Source organism: Bos indicus x Bos taurus, chromosome 7 (genome assembly GCF_003369695.1).
Source record: "Bos indicus x Bos taurus breed Angus x Brahman F1 hybrid chromosome 7, Bos_hybrid_MaternalHap_v2.0, whole genome shotgun sequence".
Lineage (NCBI taxonomy): Eukaryota > Metazoa > Chordata > Mammalia > Artiodactyla > Bovidae > Bos > Bos indicus x Bos taurus.
In genome coordinates, this window is record NC_040082.1 from 91133604 (window position 1) to 91153504 (window position 19901).

At 52.3% G+C, this 19901-nt stretch overlaps 1 protein-coding gene across 1 annotated transcript; it reads left to right on the top strand.

The window, feature by feature from the left end:
• Window positions 1-375: 375 nt before the first annotated feature.
• On the top strand, window positions 376-19597 carry TNFAIP8L1 (TNF alpha induced protein 8 like 1). The gene is made up of 2 exons (XM_027547318.1): window positions 376-501; window positions 16939-19597. Exon 2 carries the CDS (start codon window positions 16944-16946, stop codon window positions 17502-17504), a length of 561 nt encoding a protein of 186 aa, XP_027403119.1. The 5' UTR covers window positions 376-501; window positions 16939-16943; the 3' UTR covers window positions 17505-19597.
• Window positions 19598-19901: the final 304 nt, after the last annotated feature.

The window sequence follows — 19901 nt, forward strand, 5'->3', positions numbered from 1 at the left end:
TCCCAGAGCCACAGAGTTGTTCTGTTTTTCTTTTTGGCTCGCTTTGTCTCCATGGCCCTCATATCTCTGTTTTTGACTCAAGTCTCCTTCCTCTCCTTTCTTGGACTGGCCCGGGGTTGGCCTCTCCGCTGGCATCCGGCCCCTTTCGCGATTCCGGAGGAATCCCCCAAGCCGCCTGGCCCCGCCCCAGGCCCCACCCCTCCCGCGCGGCAACCTTCTCCCATTGGACTCTTCGTACACCGCCCGCGCTGCCATTGGCTGAGCCTAAGTCCTCGCTCGCCCCCACCTCCGTCGGCCCCACTGCGGCCCTTTTCGGGCGGGCGGGGGCGAGGCGGGGCCGCAGAGAAGGGCGGGGCAATTCGAGGGCGGGACCGAGCTTCCTGCCCCGCCCCGCCGGGTCCCAGTCCTCCGGCACGAGTCTCGCAGCCACAGCAACGGCCCCTCCGAGGCGGCTGGACAGAACCTCGACGGTCGAACCAACGACTGAATCCCAGAGAACAGGTAAGCGAGCGGTGCTGGGCCGCCCCGCATCTCAGCAGATCTCGGGGGCCACTTGGTCTCTCTGTTTCTCTCGCTCCCTCTGCCCTGACAATCCCCCTTCAATCAGTATTCCTGCCTCAGTTTCCATCTCCCTCTCTCTTCTCCCTTTCCCTCTGTCTCTCTTGCTCTGTGGGTCAGGGGAGGTATATCTGATCTGCCTCCTCCCCACCCCCCGCATGGGTAGTGCTCTGAGACCAGAGCACACCCAACAACAAGGACTCGGATGGACTCTGCCCGTTTCACAGTGCAGGGTGCCAGGTCCCAGGGCCAGAATCCAGAGCCAGGAGGGCATTCCAGGTGTGGGCAGCCAGGCCAAAGACGTGGAGGTGAGGATGTGTGTGACTTCTGGCTGATCCAGGCAGCTGAGGGAGTGCGGAGCCAGGCCCACCCAGACTGGCCACCTGGGAGTCCCCAGTAGCCTGAAGCCTTGGTCTCAGTTTTGTCAGCTGTGAACTGGGGCTTCGTCACTGAGGTAATTGGCAGTTGACCTGACCCAGATCTGTGTGCATCACCACTCCCTGTAGCTGGGGGGGCTCAGCTGGAGGAGGGGCAGCCCCATCTGTAAACAGGCCTCTGAGGTTACTTCCTGAGCAGGTCTCAGCCCAGCTGGGGGAGATGAACATCCTGGGTTTGAGGGTGGGTGGGTAGCATAGCAGGGTGAGGGCAGTTCAGGCCAGTGGTTGGGGAGCTCAGAATTTGGAATCAGACAAACCGGAGTTCCTGCTCTGCCACTCACCACCAGTACCTTGAACAAGTTGATTCCATTCTCCCAGCTTCAGTTTCCTGTCTGAGGGACATAATAACTCCCCCAGGGGTGAGGGCAGCTTGCAGGATTAAATACAGGAACATGGGCCCTGCATGTCTCTCCCCTGGTCCCCACCTCCTCCTCCTCACCCCCCTCACTCACTCTGCTCCAGCCACACAGCTGCCACACTCCACCAACGCACCAGGCACCCTCCTGCCTCAGGGACTTTGCAGGAGCTGTTCCTTCTACCTGAATGCCAGGTGCCCAGGAGCCAGCTTTAAAACATAACAAGTTGCCTAGATGGGCCGGGCCACGGGCCGGCGGGGCCAAGGCTGGGCAGCTGGGTGGCTGGGAGGGGCGGAGGAGGAGCCGAACCAGGGACGCTGTACCTATGGAAACCAGAACAAAGAACTGTCGTCCCAGCCACAGGAACACCTGGGCTGAGCTTCTCCCACTTGGCAGGCCCAGTGGCCTGGGACGTCAGTGGTGGGTGAGTGCCCAGATCTCTTGAGGGGAGGCAAACTGGGGACTCGAACACCACTCTGATGGAGGGTGGGGGTCCCTAAGTTAAAAGACCAGTCAGGCAGGTACAGGTTGGAGGCCCTGTGGTATCCCTTTCTGCTGTGTGGCCTTGGGCAGGTCAGGGGCTGCCTGAGCCTGTTTCCTCATCTGAGGCCTGGGGAGGGGAGGAGCCTCTTGGTTGCTTGGTGATCTGATGTGATGGATTCAGAAGGTCTCAATGTCCCTGTCTGTCAAATGGGGCCACAACAGGGTGCCTAGGACAGAGCTCCTGCTATTGTCATGCAAATAGCTCCAAAGGCAGGTGCTGAAGAAATGACTCATGCTTGTGCAGGTTCAGCCCCAGGTGTTACAGACTGAGATGACCTAGAGACAGGCAGGACTTGGCCTTACAGAGAACTCGGGCTTTCACCCCAGAATCCCCCACATATACCCCTCCATCAGACGACTTCCTCCAGAATCTCACCACGTGAGGCATTCAGGAGGCACCTCTGGCCAAGTCCTTGGGATCTTCCAAGGCTCCATCCTCTTGGCCTCACTTTTCCCTTCTGTCCAAAGGGGCGGTGGAGGTTGGGGAGTGTCCACCTGGAAGAGACCCTTCCAGAAGTGTTCGTGTTTTGCTTCTATGTGACCTTAGGATATCTGTCTTTCTCTTTGCCTCAGTTTCCCTGGCTGGATAGTGGGGCCCTTGGACGACATCTCCGACTTCCTTTCTGGCACCGAAAGGCCATCTATTCATTCAACAAACTGGTTCTGGGTGCCTACTGTGAGCCAAGCCTGGTGCAGGGTGCCTAGGACCCAGCAATGACCCAGGTCCACGTGGTGCCCCCCTCCCTCCCACCCGGATTCAGCTCACAGACATTCATCCAGAGAAAGTCATTAGGCTTAGCTGTAACTGCATGAAGGACTGGAGAGACAGATGGATGGGGAAGTTAGTTGAGGTGGGGAATTTGGGAGGGACTCCTGAGAAAGTGAGATTTGAATTGAAGCTCAATGGCAAGAAAGAAATAGCCATGCAGAGACGAGGGGCAATCCAGGCAGAGGGCACAACCCATGCAAAGGCCCTGGGGCAGCACCAGGCTCCATGTGCTGGTGGAACAACCAGGAGGCCTGTGTGTCAGGAGCAAAGTGAATGAGGGGGAGAGAGGAAGGAGGGGAGCGCAGGGAAGGGACGGAGAAGGTCGTGCATGGCCTTGTGGGCCACGGGAGGACTTGGGATTTTACTTTGAGGGGGGTGGGAGCCCTGAAGGGCTGTGGGCAAAGGAGGGGGACTCGGGTGTTCACTAGCGCCCTCTGGCGGCTTCTCCGGAGAGGAACCCGGGACAGGGGACGGGGACCAGAGACAGGATGGAGGCTGCGGAGAGGTGAGAAGTGGGTGGACCCGGACTCTAAAGGGCTGTGTCCACAGTCCTTCCCGGTGGGTGACCCTCGAACCTCTGCCACTTGCTGTTAAAAATCAGACTGAGTCCCAGCCTCTCCTGTCCTTCTCTGCAGTGGGGTGGGCTTCGGTCTCCCAACATTCATTTTTGCCCATCCATTCTTTACCCCCAACCCCCGTCCCTCGCCCAATCCTTGATCTTTCTTCAGTGGAGATCTGACCACTGTGGAAAGTGTCTCAGTTTTTGCCGCAGCCTGGCAGGCAGGCAGAGCCTGCCCATCCTTGGGGTGGCCCCCGAAGGCTCTGGGAAACCCGGTTTGAGAACCACTGGTATCCCCTCCCCAGCCCCCACCTCAAACAGGTAGCCCCCAGCCCCACTTTCTACATATCCAAATGGGCGCCAAATGTGAGGTCTGAGTGATGGTTGATAAAGGGCTGGAAGCAGCGGGTACCCTGGTGTTGGCTGGAAACAGCAGGTGCTCTGGTATTGGCAGAGGGTATGGAATGGGAACAAGGATCGTGGGGGCATTTACCATGGAGGGCGGAGGCCCGGAGCCCCCACCCCAACCCCAGGCTTCCCTGGGCCCCTGCAGCCGGGGCTGAGGGAGAGAGGTGGGGTGGTAGCCCTGGCCTCGCTGAGCAGGCCCATCAATTATTGATGCCCTTTGTTGGGACATGAAGAATTCATGTGGAGGGCAGGCTGCTCCGTGGACCTGTGGCATGCCGGAGCCAGCCTCACCCCAATCATCGGAGTCACTTGCTGTACTGTTAGGAATTTTGCCACCCAGTTGTTAATATCCCAATTTTGCCACCCAGTCGTTATTAAAAATGACAGACTATCAATAAAACTGGAAGAAAAAATAAATTTTAAATAATGACAGGCTGTGAACTTACAGTCAAATACATTATATTTAAAACAAAGGTATGGATGGGAATTCCCTGGCGGTCCAGTGGTTAGGACTCCCAGCTTTCACTGCAGGGGACCCAGGTTCCATCCCTGGTGGATAAATTAATGGCACAAGCTGCATGGCACTGCCAAAAAGAAGAAAAACACCCACAGAGCTACAGAATACTATCCAGCCATAAAAAGGATTGAAGGCCTGACACTTGTTACAAGGCAGATAAACCTTGAAAATGGGATGCCCAGTGAGAGAAGCCAGACACAGACTGTGTGATTCCATTTATATGAAAAAATAGGCAAATTCATGGAGATGGAAAGTAAATTAGTGGTTGCCAGGGCCTGGAGGAGGGGATGGGGCGTGACTTCTGATGGGGATGGGATTTATTAAAAAAAAAAAAAGGGACTTCCCTGGTGGTCCAGTGGTTAAGAATCTGCCTTGCAATGCAGAGGACACTGGTTTGATCTCTGGTCTAGGACGATCCATATGTCTCAGGGCAACTAAACCCGTGCACCACAGCTACTGAGCCTGCTCTCTAGAGCCTGTGAGCTGCGAATACTGAGCCCACGTGCTGCAACTACTGAAGCCCAAGCACCTAGAGCCTCTGTGCATCAACAAGAGAAGCCACTGCAATGAGAAACCCACACCCTGCAACCAAGGGTAGGCCCCACTTGGCGCAACTAAAGCCCAGGTGCAACAATGCAGATCCATCATTCCTTCTCCCAAGAAAGAATAATAAATAAAATATATAGATATAGATATATTTTATTTACTTGGTTGCACTGGGATCTTTGAACTTTGCTGTGGCTTACAAACTCTTATATGCCATGCATGCGGGATCCAGTTCCCTGAGCAGGGATTGAACTGGGTCCCATTCTTGGAATCTTAGCCACTGGACAACCAGGGAAGTTCAAGGGCTGGGGTTTCTTTCTGGAGGGATGAGAATGTTTCAGAATTAAATAGTGGTGATGGTTACCCAGGTCAGTGAATATATAAAACCCACTGAATTGTACACTTTAAAAGCATGGAGTTTATGGTATGTGACTTAAATACTTCAAAATAACTTATAAAAAAGCAAAGGTCATAAATGGTCAAAAATCCTTTCAGGACTTCCTTGGTGGCCCAGTGCTTAAGACTCCGACCTTCTAATGAAGGGGGCACAGGTTCCATCTCTGGTCTGGAAACTAAGATCCCTCATGCCAGGCAGTGCAGCCAAGAAAAGAAAAAATATATCCTTTCTAATTATTTTACTGCATTGTGCAATGACCTCTATGCTCTCGAGGTTATTTCTGTTTGGTGGAAATGGTGAGCAGTTTGTTCCAACTCCATGGTCAGGTTGGAAGCTTGAAACTGGCCATGGCAAGAGAATTTACACCATGGATATTGGCAGATGCTACAAATCAGGGTTTGATGTATTGTTCAGTCATCATCTAATCCAGAGGTTGGCCAGCCTTTTTCTATAAAGGGCCAGATAGTAAATATTTTTGGCTTTGCAAGCCGTACAGCCTCTGTTCCCTCTGTTCAAGGCTGTGCTTTAATATGTACACAAATTGGCATGGCTGAGTGCCAATAAAACTTTACAAAAACAGGCAGCTGGCCAGGGTTTGCCACCCCCGGTATAATTCCAGGTAATGTCAATAATGAAAATTAAAGGGTGGTGTGTCTCTAGTTGCTTGCTTTCAAATAGCACAAAAAACCTTGAAGGGATATTCCCTCCTATAGGAAAACCACTGTTGGATTCTGCAAAAAAGTCTGTCACCTGGCTGACGAGTAAGTGAAGTCCAAGTTTTCTCTGTATGAAAGAGAAGATCCAGGAACATCCATGTCAGAACTGCTTTCATTTATCCATAGCAACCATAGATTGGCTATTGGTACCAGTTTTACAATTGGGGTTCCCTGGTGGCTCAGTGCTAAAGAACCCGTCTGCCAATTCAGGAGACATGGGTTCAATCCCTGGGTCAGGAAGATCCCCTGGAGAAGGAAACAGCAACCCACTCCAGTATTCTTGCCTGGGAAATCCCATGGACAGAGGAGCCTGATGGGCTGTAGTCCATGGAGTCACAAAATAGACACGACTTAGCGACTTAACACCACCACCACCACCGCATTAGGCAAAACTCACTGAGAATGTTTATTGAGCATCAACTGGCTGCATGAAATTTACAGCGAGGTTTGCTATTTTCTTAAGTTGCACGGTACACATCCTTTATGTCAGGAAGGTTTATGGAAAACATACATATGTACCTACACGCCTACATCCCCCCCACCCCCAACCCCGGAGAGCTGGTGGCTCTTTCCAGCAGGTGGTGAATGGGATGAGATGTAGCATTCCCAGTGCGCCTAGGAAGGGCCCCTGGGAGTTGGGGCGGAATCCCCATCACCCCCATGTCCAGAGTCCAGCACCGGGAATGTGTGCATGGAGAGGCCACCCGCAGCGTGCTCAGTTCAGGTTGGATGGAGGGCCGTGGGGAGAGTCTCCCCACCTGGTGGAGACCCCAAGGCTGGACAGTGCCTAGCATGTTGCAGGGACAGTGAGAGAGGAGATGAACTGGGGAAGGTCACTGATGGGGCAGGGATGGGGGTTGGCCCTCCTCCAGAGTTTGGGGACTGAAAGGATTGGGAGGAACAGATCTGCCAGGCTGGGTGCCCTTCCCCTCTGGGAGGGTTCACAGAGTCCTGCCTCCCTGCCCCTGCCTGGGCAAGGAAAGGATGCTGCATGTCTAGAGCAGTCCGAGGCTCCAGGTCAATGTCTGGTCAGTTTAGGAGCTGGAGTGTCCAAAATGGGGGCAAGGACAAAGGTCAGAGCCAAAGAGACAAAGTGGGGTTGGCAGAGGGCAAAAGTCTGAGGTAGGGATGGAAGGCCAGGGTTCTGAGAAGAACATAGAGAACAGGAGTTGACAGAGTCAGGGACTCAGTGACTGGACACTCATTTCACAGATGGGAAAGCTGCCCTCGGGGGCTGGGGCTAGTCTGGAGTCTCGGTGGGGAGACCTCAGAGCTGTGGGAGGACTTGGACAGTGGGCTCCTCGGAGGCTGGGGACCAGCCTTCCGTCTCCGCTCTGCACTGCCCTGCCCCAGGGCCTTTGCACCTGCTGTTCCCTCTGCCTGGCTCACCTTTCCTCAGACCCCGCCCTTCCAGTCCCAGCTGCAGGGGCTCCTCCTCCAGGAAAACTTCCTGACCACTGGCCTAGGTCACCTGCCATCCCTGGCTGTCACTGCTTCCCACCCAGGCCTTATTCGTCTCTGAAATTATCCTGTTTATTCCACGTTCATTGGTTCCTGCTGTCTCCTCCTTCCAGCAGGGGTGACCCCTCTTAGGTGGCTGTTTTGGAAATTCAGAGGGCTTTTCCCCCCACTTGTGATAATAACGGGATGTGCTTGCATTCCGGGGGCAGGGACCAGGGACACTAGGCATCCAGCCATGCTCAGGGCGGCCCCTCAGCTCACAACTTCCTCACGTCCTGGCATCTACCAATGTACTTTCTATGAATTTGACTATTCTAGGTATAAGTGGAGTCAAACAGTATTTGTCTGCACCTGATGTATACTGGAATGCATTTTTAAGGTTAACCTGCCATATGTCCTACAAACAGATGGTACCTTTGGAGTTCTTTTTTTGATAGAAATTTGTATCTACATGTTCACTGCGATGCTTCATTAAGGGGCAAACCTCTGACAGATTCACTCCATCCTTGAGTGCAGTGGGCCTGAGGTTTTCTTTTTTTGAAGACTTTTGTTTTCTTATGTGGACCGTTTTCATTTATCTATTTACTTTATAATTTTGTTTGTTTTTGGCTGTGCTGGGTCTCCATTGCTGCGCGGGCTTTTCTCTAGTTGCTCCAGTGCTCGGGCTTCTCATTGCAGTGACTGCCCCTGTTGTGGAGGTTGGGCTCGAGGGCGCTCGGGCTTCAGAAGTTGCCGTTCCCGGGCTCCAGAGCACAGGCTCGATGGTCGTGGCTCATGGGCTTAGTTGCTTCGCGGCATGTGGGGTCTTCCCGCATCAGGGATCAAACCCATGTTTCCTGCATTTAGGCAGATTTATTATTACTGAGCCACCAGGGGAAGCTCTTAAAGTCTTTGTTGGAATTTTGTTACAATATTGGTTCTATTTTATGTTTGGTTTTTTTTTGGCCATGAGACATGTGGGATCTTAGTTCTCCAGCTAGAGACTGAACCCACACCTCCAGGATTAGAAGCACAGAGTCTTAACCCCTGGACCATCAGGGAAGTCCCAATTTATTTAACATTTTTTTAAAATTATTTATTATTTTTGGCTGTGTTGGGCCTTTGTTGCTGTGTGGGCTTTTTGTAGTTGGGGCAAGCAGGGGCTACTCTCTAGTTGAGGCGCAGGCTGCTCATTGTGGCGGCTTCTCGATGCAGAGCACGGGCCCTAGGGCGCATGGGCTTCAGTAGCTGTGGCTCGTGGGCTCAGAAGTCACAGCTCCCAGGCTCTGGAACACAGGCTCAGTAGTTGTGGCACGTGGGCTTAGATGCTCCCAGATCAGGGATCAAACCCATTTCTCCTGCATTGGCAAGCAGATTCTTTACCACTGAGACATCAGGAAAACCCTATTTAACATTTTTAAAGTGAGGCATTATATCTATATAGGCTTCCCTGGTGGCTCAGCGGTAAAGAATCCGCCTGTCAGTTTGATTCCTGGCAATCCACTCCAGTATTCTTGCTTGGGAAATCCCATGGACAGAGACACCTGGCGGGTTACAGTCCAGGGTGTCACAAAGAGTCAGACACAACTTAGTGACTAAACAACAACAAATATATAGTAAGGGGCACAAAGGTATAAAATATGTCCCCTGGATACAGGCGCAGTGAGTGTTCAGCTTGATGATGTGTAATTCACGTATTGTAAAATTCACTAAAGTGTTCACATTCCAAAACATTCTTCTACCCCCAGAAGACATCCTATTTCCATTAGCAATCACTCTCCATTCTGTGCTCCCCAGCCCCTGACAACAGGAACCCACTGTGTCTGCGGATCGGCCTGCTCTGCACGCTTCCCGTCAGTGGAGTCACACCCTGTGCGTCCTTCTGTGTCTGCATCTCTCACTGAGCACTGTGTTCCCAGGGTCCATCCATGTGGTAGCGAGTGTCAGGGCTTCACCCCTTTTCAGGGCTGAGTGATGCTCCCGTGTGTGGAGGGACCACATTTGATTGTCCATCTGTATGTGGGTGGGTGTTTGTGTCATTTCCGTGTTTTGGCTAGTACAAATGTGCTGCTATCTATGCCCACGTGTGTGTACGTTTCTACGCGAACATATATTTTCATTTCTTGGGCGAGGTTGATGCTTAGGAGCAGAATCGCTGGGTCATGTGGTAACTGTGTTTGTTCGAGGACCTGCCAGAAAACAGTTTCCCATGGTAGCTGCACCATCTTCTGTTTCTACCAGCCTTGGATGAGGGCTTGTTTCTCCCAGCCTCGCCAGCCCTGTTTATTGTCTGTATTTCTGGCAGTAGCCGTTCTTATGGGGTGAGGTATTATATTATGAGCTCGACTTCCATTTTCCTCCTAGCCAGTGATGTTAAGCATCTTTTCACCTGCTTATTGGCCATTTGTATACCTTCTTTGGAGAAATGTCGGGTTTTTTTAAATCGAGATCTAATTCATACCCCATAAAATTCACCCCTTGAAGGTTTACAATTCGCTGGGTTTTAGTGTATTCACATTGCTTTGCAACCACCCACTCTAATGACTTTTTACATTCGTGTAAACCCAGATGGAGGCACAGAACCTGAAACACTCCAGGGACTTACCTTGTGGTCCAGTGGCTAAGATTCCTAACTCCAAATGCTGGGGGCACAGGTTCTATCCCTGTTTGGGGAACTAAGATCCCGCATCCTGTGCGGCATGGCCAAAAAAAAAATTTTTTTTAAAGAAATATTCCAGAGTTCGCCTGTACAATCCTGCTCACTGTTCTCACCACCTATTAATTTTATTTTTATACTGGTGGGTGGACAATGCTGCCTGTGGACTCTGTTTCAGGGAAGTGAGAGCACCCAAATTATTTTGGAACAAGGAGGTGGCACGGGATCTAGCAGGCCTGGGGAGGCAGGGACCCAGTCTCTTCTGGTCCAGCTATAGAATCTGCCTGACGAGCAGGAGAACCGGGTTCAATCCCTGGGTCAGGAAGATCCCCTAAAGGAGGAAATGGCAACCCATTCCAGTATTCTTGCCTGTGAAATCCCATGGACAGAGGAGCCTGGAGGGTTACAGTCCATGGAGTCACAAAGAGTAAGACAGGACTGAAGCGACTTAGCACACATATCCCCAGCCCTGGGACACAACTGGTGCTGAATAAACACTCACTGAGAACCTGAATGAGCGTTCCAGTCGAGCCCTGGCTTCATTGGGCATTTCTGGCTCGTGATGGCAGTGGGGTGATCTGGCATTGGGTCCGCTGGGCAGACCCTGGGAAGGCCCTGCCCCCGCCAGGCCCCTCCCGGCTGGCCTGCCCTTGGACCTGGATGAGCACAGCTGGCAGGAAGGAAGGCTGGGGTCTATTTTGGTCCCCAGAGTGCTCCCCCGGGAGAGTAGTCATCTCCCTGTCTGGCTGCTTAGAGGGGGTGGCGTTTCTGATAGAACAATGGATGGAGGAGAAGGGCGGGGCTACCATGCAGCTGGGCTGGTCCAGGTGTCACAGATCTGGGGACTGGCCGGAGGGGCTAAGAGTGTGGAGTCTCCCACTCCACCCCCCACCCCTCTTCCTCCTATGCTTGGCAGGGTAGGGTGGGGTGAAGCCAGTAAATAGGACCAGCCTCCCCTCTGAACCAACACGCACAAGCTCAGGACTTGCAGACTGGAAGGTCAAGGCCCAGAGAGGGGCAGAGCCCTGCCTGGGGTCACACAGTAATGGAATAGGGCAGAGTGCCAGGGTTCTTGGGATCTAGGGAAAGGCCTTCTCCTGTCTCTGAGACTCAGTTTGTCCATTTGTAAACTGGGGGACCCAGGGTGTTGGGAGTTCCCTCTGGGTTCCAATGTCTGCAGACATCCCTCCCCTTATTCATTCAACACACACTTACTGGGTGCCTGCTGGGTACTAGGCCCCAGGCTGGCCGCCAGAGCAAGAAACATACAGCCCCTGCCCACACCCTCAGGCCTGGCGTGATGGACACTGAAACCAAGCGCTCAGGGCTGCAATGGAGGACGGACACCCATGGAACCATGGGAGCCAAAGGGGCACCCGGCACAGCCTGGGACATCCGGGAGTCTTCCGGGAGGAGGTGACAGTAACTCTGAGACTTGAATGGGGAGCAGTTTACAGGTGATGAGAGCAGGAGGGGTGCCCATAGAGGGAACAGAATAGAATGCCCTAGAGACTTCCCTGGCGGTCCAGTGGTTAAGACTCTGTGCTTGCAATGCAGGGGGTGTGGATTTGATCCCAGGAACTAAGATCCCATATGCCACCTAGTGTGATCAAAAAGAAAAAGAATAGACTGTTCTAGAGAAATTGTTGAGAAGGCATCCTTGCTGAGAATATAGAGAAATAGGTCTTTTCAGAGAGCTAAAGGACGCAGAGCTTGAAGGTCAGAAGTCAAGACAGTGGTCCAGCCTCTTGCCCAGGGAAAGCTCACAGCCTGGGGGTTGGGGGGGCTCTCAGGTTGGCCACAAGTTTCTGCCCTGGGATGGAGTCAGTTCTCCATCCTGACAGTCACCATCTTCCATTTTACAGAGGAAACGGAGGCATAGGGCAGTTATGTTGCTTGGCCACATGGTCAGAGCCAGGAGCAGGCCTCAGATATCAGGGCTGGTTTTGTCGCAGGGGATATCTCCCAGCACCCCAAGACTGAGGCTGACTCCCAGGAATCAACTAGGAAAGGCAGAGGTAGCTGGGGTGCAGAGAGGGTGGGGCAGGCGGTCCCTGTGTTGCTGTGTGGCCTTGGGGAAATGGCTAAGCTTCCCTGAGCCTGGTTTCTTCTGCAAATGGGCAAGCTCAGTAGAATACCAGGCAGAAGTTGTGAAACAGGCACCGGCCACTGCTCAGGGCCTGCCATGTGATGCTGAGTCACTCGCACCCCGCTCTGGCCCCAGCCTGTGGACAGGGTCTGAGACTGGTGTAGGGGGCAGGGAGGCCCAGGTCATTCATCACCAGGCCTATCCTGACCTCTGTGGGCAGCAAGAGGGCGGCCGAGGGTTGGACTCCTCCCGGCGTCTGAGCTCACACAAAGAGGGGCTTTGTGGGGGCTCCCGTGGCTGAGTGGGCACCCACATGGCATTCCTGGTCTGGCTGGCCTGCAGCTGGGGTGGGGTGGATTCTGACCAGAGCCTGGGGCAGCAGCGGGGGAGGGCTGGGGGCGGGTCTCAGGCTACCTCATTCATTGGACAGATGTTTCTGGAGTCTCCAGAAACAGAGTGGATAGGGAATCACGCCATTTTGTCCCCTGGGACCTGTGGTGAGGCAGACCACTGAGGCAGCAAAGCCAGGGTGTGCAGCAGGGACGGGGGATGCCTGGGTGCTGGGTGACTCATAGGAGGGGCCTGTCAGTTTGGCTGTTCAGGGATGGCTTCCTAGAGGTGGTGTCCAGGCTGAGCTGAAGGATGAAGCTGCCAGGGGAAGAGGCAGGGGCTTGGAGGCCAGGGCTTTGGGGCATATATATGAGTCCACCAAGGAAGAGGCAGGGGTTTGGGGGCTAAGGTATTGAGGGATGTATAGGAGTTCACCAGGGAAGAGGCAGGGATCCAAATGGAGTGTGGGGCTTGGTCTCAAGAGCCATGAGGAGCTTCCAGCTGGTTCTTAGAAGGAAAGGACTATGCCCAGATGTTCAGTTTAGGAAGAATTCTGGTGCTGAGGGGGAGGCTTCAGAGCCTGAGAAATCTGGAAGATGGCCATGGTAGGCAGGACATAAGGGACAGGCAGAAATCCAGGCTTCTGCAGTCAGAGGCGTGGCTGCTATTCCAAGAGCACCAGCCTGCCACTCACCTTGGCCACCTGCCCGGTCCTTTCCTGGGTGGAAGCTGATGCATGTCAGTGTTTCTGTATCAGAGGAGTCATCAGAACGCTGTGCTTCCAAAAACCCCACAAATGGCCCTGGGGAACCCCAGCCAGCTGCTGCCCTCTGACTCATCCAGGGCCTGACTAAGGCCTTAGGGATGTCTGCTGTAAACTCACGGGGTTGGGGAGATGGGGGGTTGCTAACTGCGCTCCTCCTCCACCCTGAACAGCCTGAGGCTGGGGCTGGGACCCTGTCTCATGGAGCTGTGCAATGAGGCCAGGACCCCCTGTACTCACTCATCCTGAGCCCTTCTCAGCTCACAGCAAGGCTACAGTGGGTTTGTGAGGCTGGAGCCAGGGCTCACGTGTAGTGGGATTCAGAAGGCCCTACTCATTAATATCCAAAATACATAATCAGTTCATACAACTCAGTAACAGAAAAAACAAACATCCCAATCAGAAAATGGACAGACCTAAATAGACATTTCTTCAAAGACATTCAGATGGCCAATAGGCACAATAAAAGATGCTCAACATCGCTGATAGAAGAGAAATGCAAATCAAAACTACAATGAGGTATCACCCCACACCTCTTAGAATCAGTTCAGTTCAGTTGCTCAGTCCTGTCCAACTCTTTGTGACCCCATGGACTGCAGCACGCCAGGCCTCCCTGTCCATCACCAACTCCCGGAGCTTGCTCAAACTCATGTCCATCGAGTCAGTGGTGCCATCCAGCCATCTCAGCCTCTGTCATCCTCTTAGAATGGCCATCGTTAAAGGTCAATAGTAAATGCTGGACAGGGTGTGGAGAACAGGGAACCCTTCCATACTATTAGTGAAAATGGAAATTGGTGCAGTCGCTATGGAGAACAGTATGCAGGTTCCTCAAAAATCTAAAAATAGCGCTGCCAGATGATCTAGCAATCCCACTCCTGGGCACATATCTGGACAAAACTATAACTCAAAAAGATACATGCAGCCCAATGTTCATAGCAGCCAGGACATGGGAGCCACCAAATGTGCGTCAATAGATGAGTGGATAAAGATGTGGTTTACATATACAATGGACTATCACTCAGCCATAAAAAGAATGAAATAATGCCATAGGCAGCAACATGGACAGACCCAGAGGTTCTCCTACTAAGAGGACTAAGTCAGAGAAAGACAAATACCATGTACGGTACCACTTATATGTGGGACCTATGGCACTAATGAACTTGTCTACAAAACAGAATGAGACACCAAGGGGACATTTCATGAAAAGATGGGCACAAAAAAGGACAGAAATGGTATGGACCTAACAGAAGCAGAAGATATTAAGAAGAGGTGGCAAGAATACACAGGAGAGCTATACAAAAAAGATCTTTATGACCCAGATAATCATGGTGTGATCACTCACCTAGAGCCAGACATCCTGGAATGTGAAGTCAAGTGGGCCTTAGGAAGCATCACTACAAAGCTAGTGGAGGTGATGGAATTCCAGTTGAGCTATTTCAAATCCTAAAAGATGATGCTATGAAAGTACTGCACTCAGTATGCCAGCAAATTTGGAAAACTCAGCAGTGGCCACAGGACTGGAAAAGATCAGTTTTCATTCAAATCCCAAAGAAAGGCAATGCCAAAGAATGTTCAAACTACCACACAGTTGCATTCATCTCACATGCTAGTAAAGTAATGCTCAAAATTCTCCAAGCCAGGGTTCAACAGTATGTGAACTGTGAACTTCCAGATGTTCAAGCTGGATTTAGAAAAGGCAGAGGAACCAGAGATCAAATTGCCAACATCCACTGGATCATCGAAAAAGCAAGAGTTCCAGAAAAACATCTACTACTGCTATTATTGACTATGCTTTGACTGTGTGGATCAGGACAAACTGTGGAAAATACTTCAGGAGATGGGAACACCAGATCACCCTACCTGCTTCCTGAGAAATCTTGTATGCAGGTCAAAAAGCATCAAGTAGAACTGGACATGGAACAACAGATTGGTTCCAAATCTGGAAAGGAGTACGTTAAGGCTGTATATTGTCACCCTGCCTATTTAACTTATATGCAGAGTATATCATGAGAAATGCTGGGCTGAAGAAGCACAAGCTGGAATCAAGATTGCCGGAAGAAATATCAATAACCTCAGATACGCAGATACCACCACCCTTATGGCAGAAAATGAAGAACTCAAGAGCCTCTTGTTGAAAGTGAAAGAGGAGAGTGAAAAAGCTGGCTTAAAACTCAACATTCAGAAAACTAGAATCATGGCATCTTGTCCTATCACTTTATGGCAAATAGATGGGGAACATGGAAACAGTGACAGACTATTTTTGGGGGCTCCAAAATCACTGCAGATGGTGACTGCAGCCGGGAAATTAAAAGACGCTTGCTCCTTGGAAGAAAAGCTATGACCAACCTAGACAGCATATTAAAAAGCAGAGACATTACTATGCCTACAAAGGTCTGTCTAGTTAAAGCTATGGTTGTTCCAGTAGTCATGTATGGATGTGAGAGTTGGACTATAAAGAAAGCTGAGCGCGGAAGAATTGATGTCTTTGAACTGTGGTGTTGGAGAAGACTCTTGAGAGTCCCTTGGACTGCAAGGAGATCCAACCAGTCCATCCTAAAGGAGATCAGTCCTGAATATTCACTGGAAGGACTGATGCTGAAGCTGAAGCTCCAATACTTTGGCCACCTGATGCAAGAACTAACTCACTGGAAAAGACCCTGATGTGGGAAAGATCGAAGGCAGGAGGAGAAGAGGAAGACAGAGGATTAGATGGTTGGATGGCATCACCAACTCGATGGACATGAGTCTGAGCAAGCTCTGGGAGTTGGTGATGGACAGGGAAGCCTGGCAGTGTTGCAGTCCATGGGGTCGCAAAGATGGGACATGAGTGAGTGAATGAACTGAACTGAACGAAACAGAAACAGACCCACAGACATAGAGAACAGGACTTCCCTGGTGGAGCAGTTTAAGAATCTGCCTGCCAATGCAGGAGACACAGGTTCAATCCCTGATCTTGGAAGATCCGACATGCCATGGAGCAACTAAGCCTGTCTGTCACAACTACTGAACCCTATGTGCCTAGAGCCCAAGCTCAGAAAAAAAAGAAGCCATCGCAATGAGAAGTCTGTGATCCGCAACTAGAGTAGCCCCCACCTGCTACAACTAGAGAAAGCCCACGAAGCAACAAAGACCCAGAACAGCCAAAAATAAAGACATAGACAACAGACTTGCAGTTGCAAGTCTGGGATTAGTTGGGAGTTTGGGAAAAGTAGGTGCAAAGTATTGTTTACAGAAATGGCTAAACCACAGGTCCTAGGGTATAACACAGGGATCTATATTCTGTAATAAACCATAACAGAAGGCCCTGCCCAGATTTCACCACTACACATTAATTCCTTTAAGAAACAAATTCCCTTAGGTCCCTTAGGGTCCCTTGGGTCATTATCTCTTCAGTGTGAATGTTGTTTGTTTTTACAAGCTTTTCCTAAAAATAGCTTTTGCTATTTGTTCACAAGTTTCTGCATCCGGTCCTCCAACAACTCTGAATTTCTCTTCCCTAGGCCTTGGAGCTCCGTAATCTTCCTGCCTGGGATTCCCTCCCCATCTTGTTACCTGTCCCTTTGTCCAGGGCCTTCTTGATCTGCTGAGGAGCCCCTGCTAAGGGCTCTTGCAGCATCGCAGATGGCGGCACTTGCTGTGTTTGGTGCAGGGGGGAGGAAAGGTCTCCCAGTCAGCTCTGCACACCCAGTACCTCTGTGGTGTGGGTACGTGGGCTCCCCTGGGGATAGGCTGGTGGCGCGCGCCCATTTCTCGGATGGGGAAGACAGATCTCCAGCATTAGCTGCCTGCCCCTGAAAGCCCCTCACAGCTGGGCCCCGCGGGCTGACGGCAGGTCTGTGTGTCTCTCCTTGCAGGACAGATGGACACCTTCAGCACCAAGAGCCTGGCCCTCCAGGCCCAGAAGAAGCTCCTGAGCAAGATGGCCTCCCGGGCAGTGGCGTCCGCCTTCATTGACGACACCAGCAGCGAGGTGCTGGACGAGTTGTACCGCGCCACCAAGGAGTTCACCCGCAGCCGCAAGGAGGCCCAGAAGCTGGTCAAGAACCTGGTCAAGGTGGCGGTGAAGCTGGGCGTCCTGCTGCGCGCCGGGCAGCTGGGCGCCGAGGAGCTGGCGCGGCTGCAGCGCTTGCGGCAGCAGGCGCGCCGCCTGGCCATGACCGCTGTCAGCTTCCACCAGGTGGACTTCACCTTCGACCGGCGCGTGCTGGCCACCACCCTGCTCGAGTGCCGGGACCTGCTGCACCAGGCGGCTGGCGCGCACCTGACCGCCAAGTCCCACGGCCGCATCAACCACGTGTTCGGCCACCTGGCCGACTGCGACTTCCTGGCGGCGCTCTACAGCCCCGCAGAGCCCTACCGCTCCCACCTGCGCCGGATCTGTGACGGCCTCACCCGGATGCTGGATGAGGACAGCATATGACAACCTCCGAACCGCTGTGGTTGCTTGCGGGGGCGCAGCTTTAAGTGGGACGGAGCTAACCCTTTCCTTCCTGTCTGACTCTGGCCAATCACCCCTCGCCCAACACACACACACAGGTGACTGTGCAGCTCCAAAGACCCAGGTCCCCTGTCCTCGGGCCCAGTCTCACCGGGCTTAGAGCCCGGCTCAGTCTGCCTGTGCCTGCGGCCTCTCCCAGGCACCTGGAGACCCCTGCCTGCTCTGGCACCATCTGAACTATGCCCCTTAAGCCACCGTCTGTACCCCTCAAATCACTGGGTGTCTCTGACAGCTGGGGGCTTCTCACTTAAGTGTTACTTGGGCTTTTTCATTCCCGCAGAGAGGGTCACAGGGAACCAGGAGAAAGGGGGTGTTACAGAGTGAACTGTCTCACCCCACCCCACCTCCTATTTCCCGGATGAAGTCCTAACCCCTGGGACCTGTGAATGTGACCTGATCTGAAAATTGGGTGATTGCTGATGTAATTGGTTGCCATGAGTTCATATTGGAGCCAGGCAGCCCCTAATCCACCATGACTTGGGGTCCTTTTGAGAAGGGGACATGTGCACAGAGTCAAGAGGGAGAATGCTATGTGAAGGTGGAGGCAGAGACTGGGCGGATGTGTCTATAAGACAAGGAATGCCAAGAGCTGCAAGCCAGCACCAAAAGCTGGGAGAGAGCCTGGGACACCGGCCCAGCCCACACCTTGACGTCGGGCCTCCTGAGCTAAGCAAACAAGCTTCCGTTGTCTCAGCCTCCCAGGCTGGGCACTTTGCTCCGCAGCTCAGAAAATGACGCCAGGGAGCCGTGGTGAGGGCTGTGGTGGGCTCAGGCCTACTGGTGAGGATGCCCCTCTGTCTGCTTGGCATCGTGGCCCTGACTCCCAGGAGGGAGTGGTCAGAGTGCGCCTCCGATGAAGGCCGTTGGGAAAGCCATCTGAGACACATGCCTGTTTTTAAAGGATCATTTCATATTTGGAAAACAAATACACATAAACACTTGTTTTTATAAGACAGGCCTCAGAGACAAAGCTCAACAAACCTTGGCTTTGCCAACACCCAGCAGGTGGGACAATGCTTAACTTGGGGCATGGATGGACACGTGGGGGTGTGGGGGGTGTATCTGCAATCTGTTGGTTGGAAGTGGGCACAGGTTGTAAAAGATTGTGAAGCCCCCTGCAGGTCTGGCTGTGTCGGGTTGTTTTGAGCACCCCGAGGGAGGGGGAACAGTGTCCATTTCTGTAGAATCTGGTCTGTTTAGGGGAAACACTGCCAACAGGAGGGCTGCAGGCCGTATTAGGTGAGAAGATGGGTTTGCTTAGCCTCATTCAGTGTTTGAGACATTTGGAATTAGTTGCCAACACTTGAAACCAAGGAAATTGCATGTCCCAATCTATCAGTGGATCTTGAAAACTCTAGAAAACTCACCTGCACTGCCCGTTGGTGAAGCTGCAGAGGCGGCCTGTCTTTGCTCTGCCACAGTCCTCACCACTCCCTTTTGCCTCTCCATGGCCTGCTGGGCTGGCTAGTAGATTAGGACCCCAGATCCAGGGCAGCATTTCTGTTTGGTTTCGGCTGCCCTGAAAAAGCCAAAGGCTTCCACCCAACAGTCAGCTGTTCCCCTCTCTACCTTCGACTTCCAAAGCAACTTACCCCCTTTGTGTGCCAAGAGACAGATCCTCAAGTTCAAGAACAAACGTGTATTTTGATTAACCGAGAAGCCCCAGATGAAATTCTTTGCCCTCTGCTCTGCTGGCTGAAGGACATCCACGTGACAAGGCTTTGGACTTGTTGTCTTGACTCTTTTCATACACTTGAGATTTAATTTAGAAAAAAAAAAAGAACCGGGACTTCCCTGGTGGTCCAGTGGCTAAGACTCCACACTTCCAATGCGGGGGCCCGGGTTCAGTCCCTGGTCAGGGTACTAGATCCCACGTACCACAACAAAGACCTGGTGCAGCCAAATAAAAAGAATTTTAAAAAGAACCAAAGAGAACTATGTAAATAAAAGCATCTGATAGCCTTCTCTCACCTGCCCGGGGTTTCTACCTATTAAAAATCAAGTTTGGGGACTTCCCTGGTGGTCCAGTGGTTGAGAATCTGCCTTCCAATGCAGGGAACACAGCCTCCATCCTCGGTCCAGGAACTAAGATCCCACCTGCCACAGGGCAACTTAAGCTTGAGCATGGCAACGAAGACACAGCACAGCCGAAATAAAAAAAGAAAATAACTCCAGATTGCACACAAATGTCATAGGTTCACAGGCTGCTGGCAGGCTGAATTCCCGCTGGGCTTGATGACACCCTAGCAGAGGTGGCACAGCTTGGCTTTGGCAGCACAGAGGGGGCTTGGTACCGCTCCTCACTGTGACCTGCGGCGG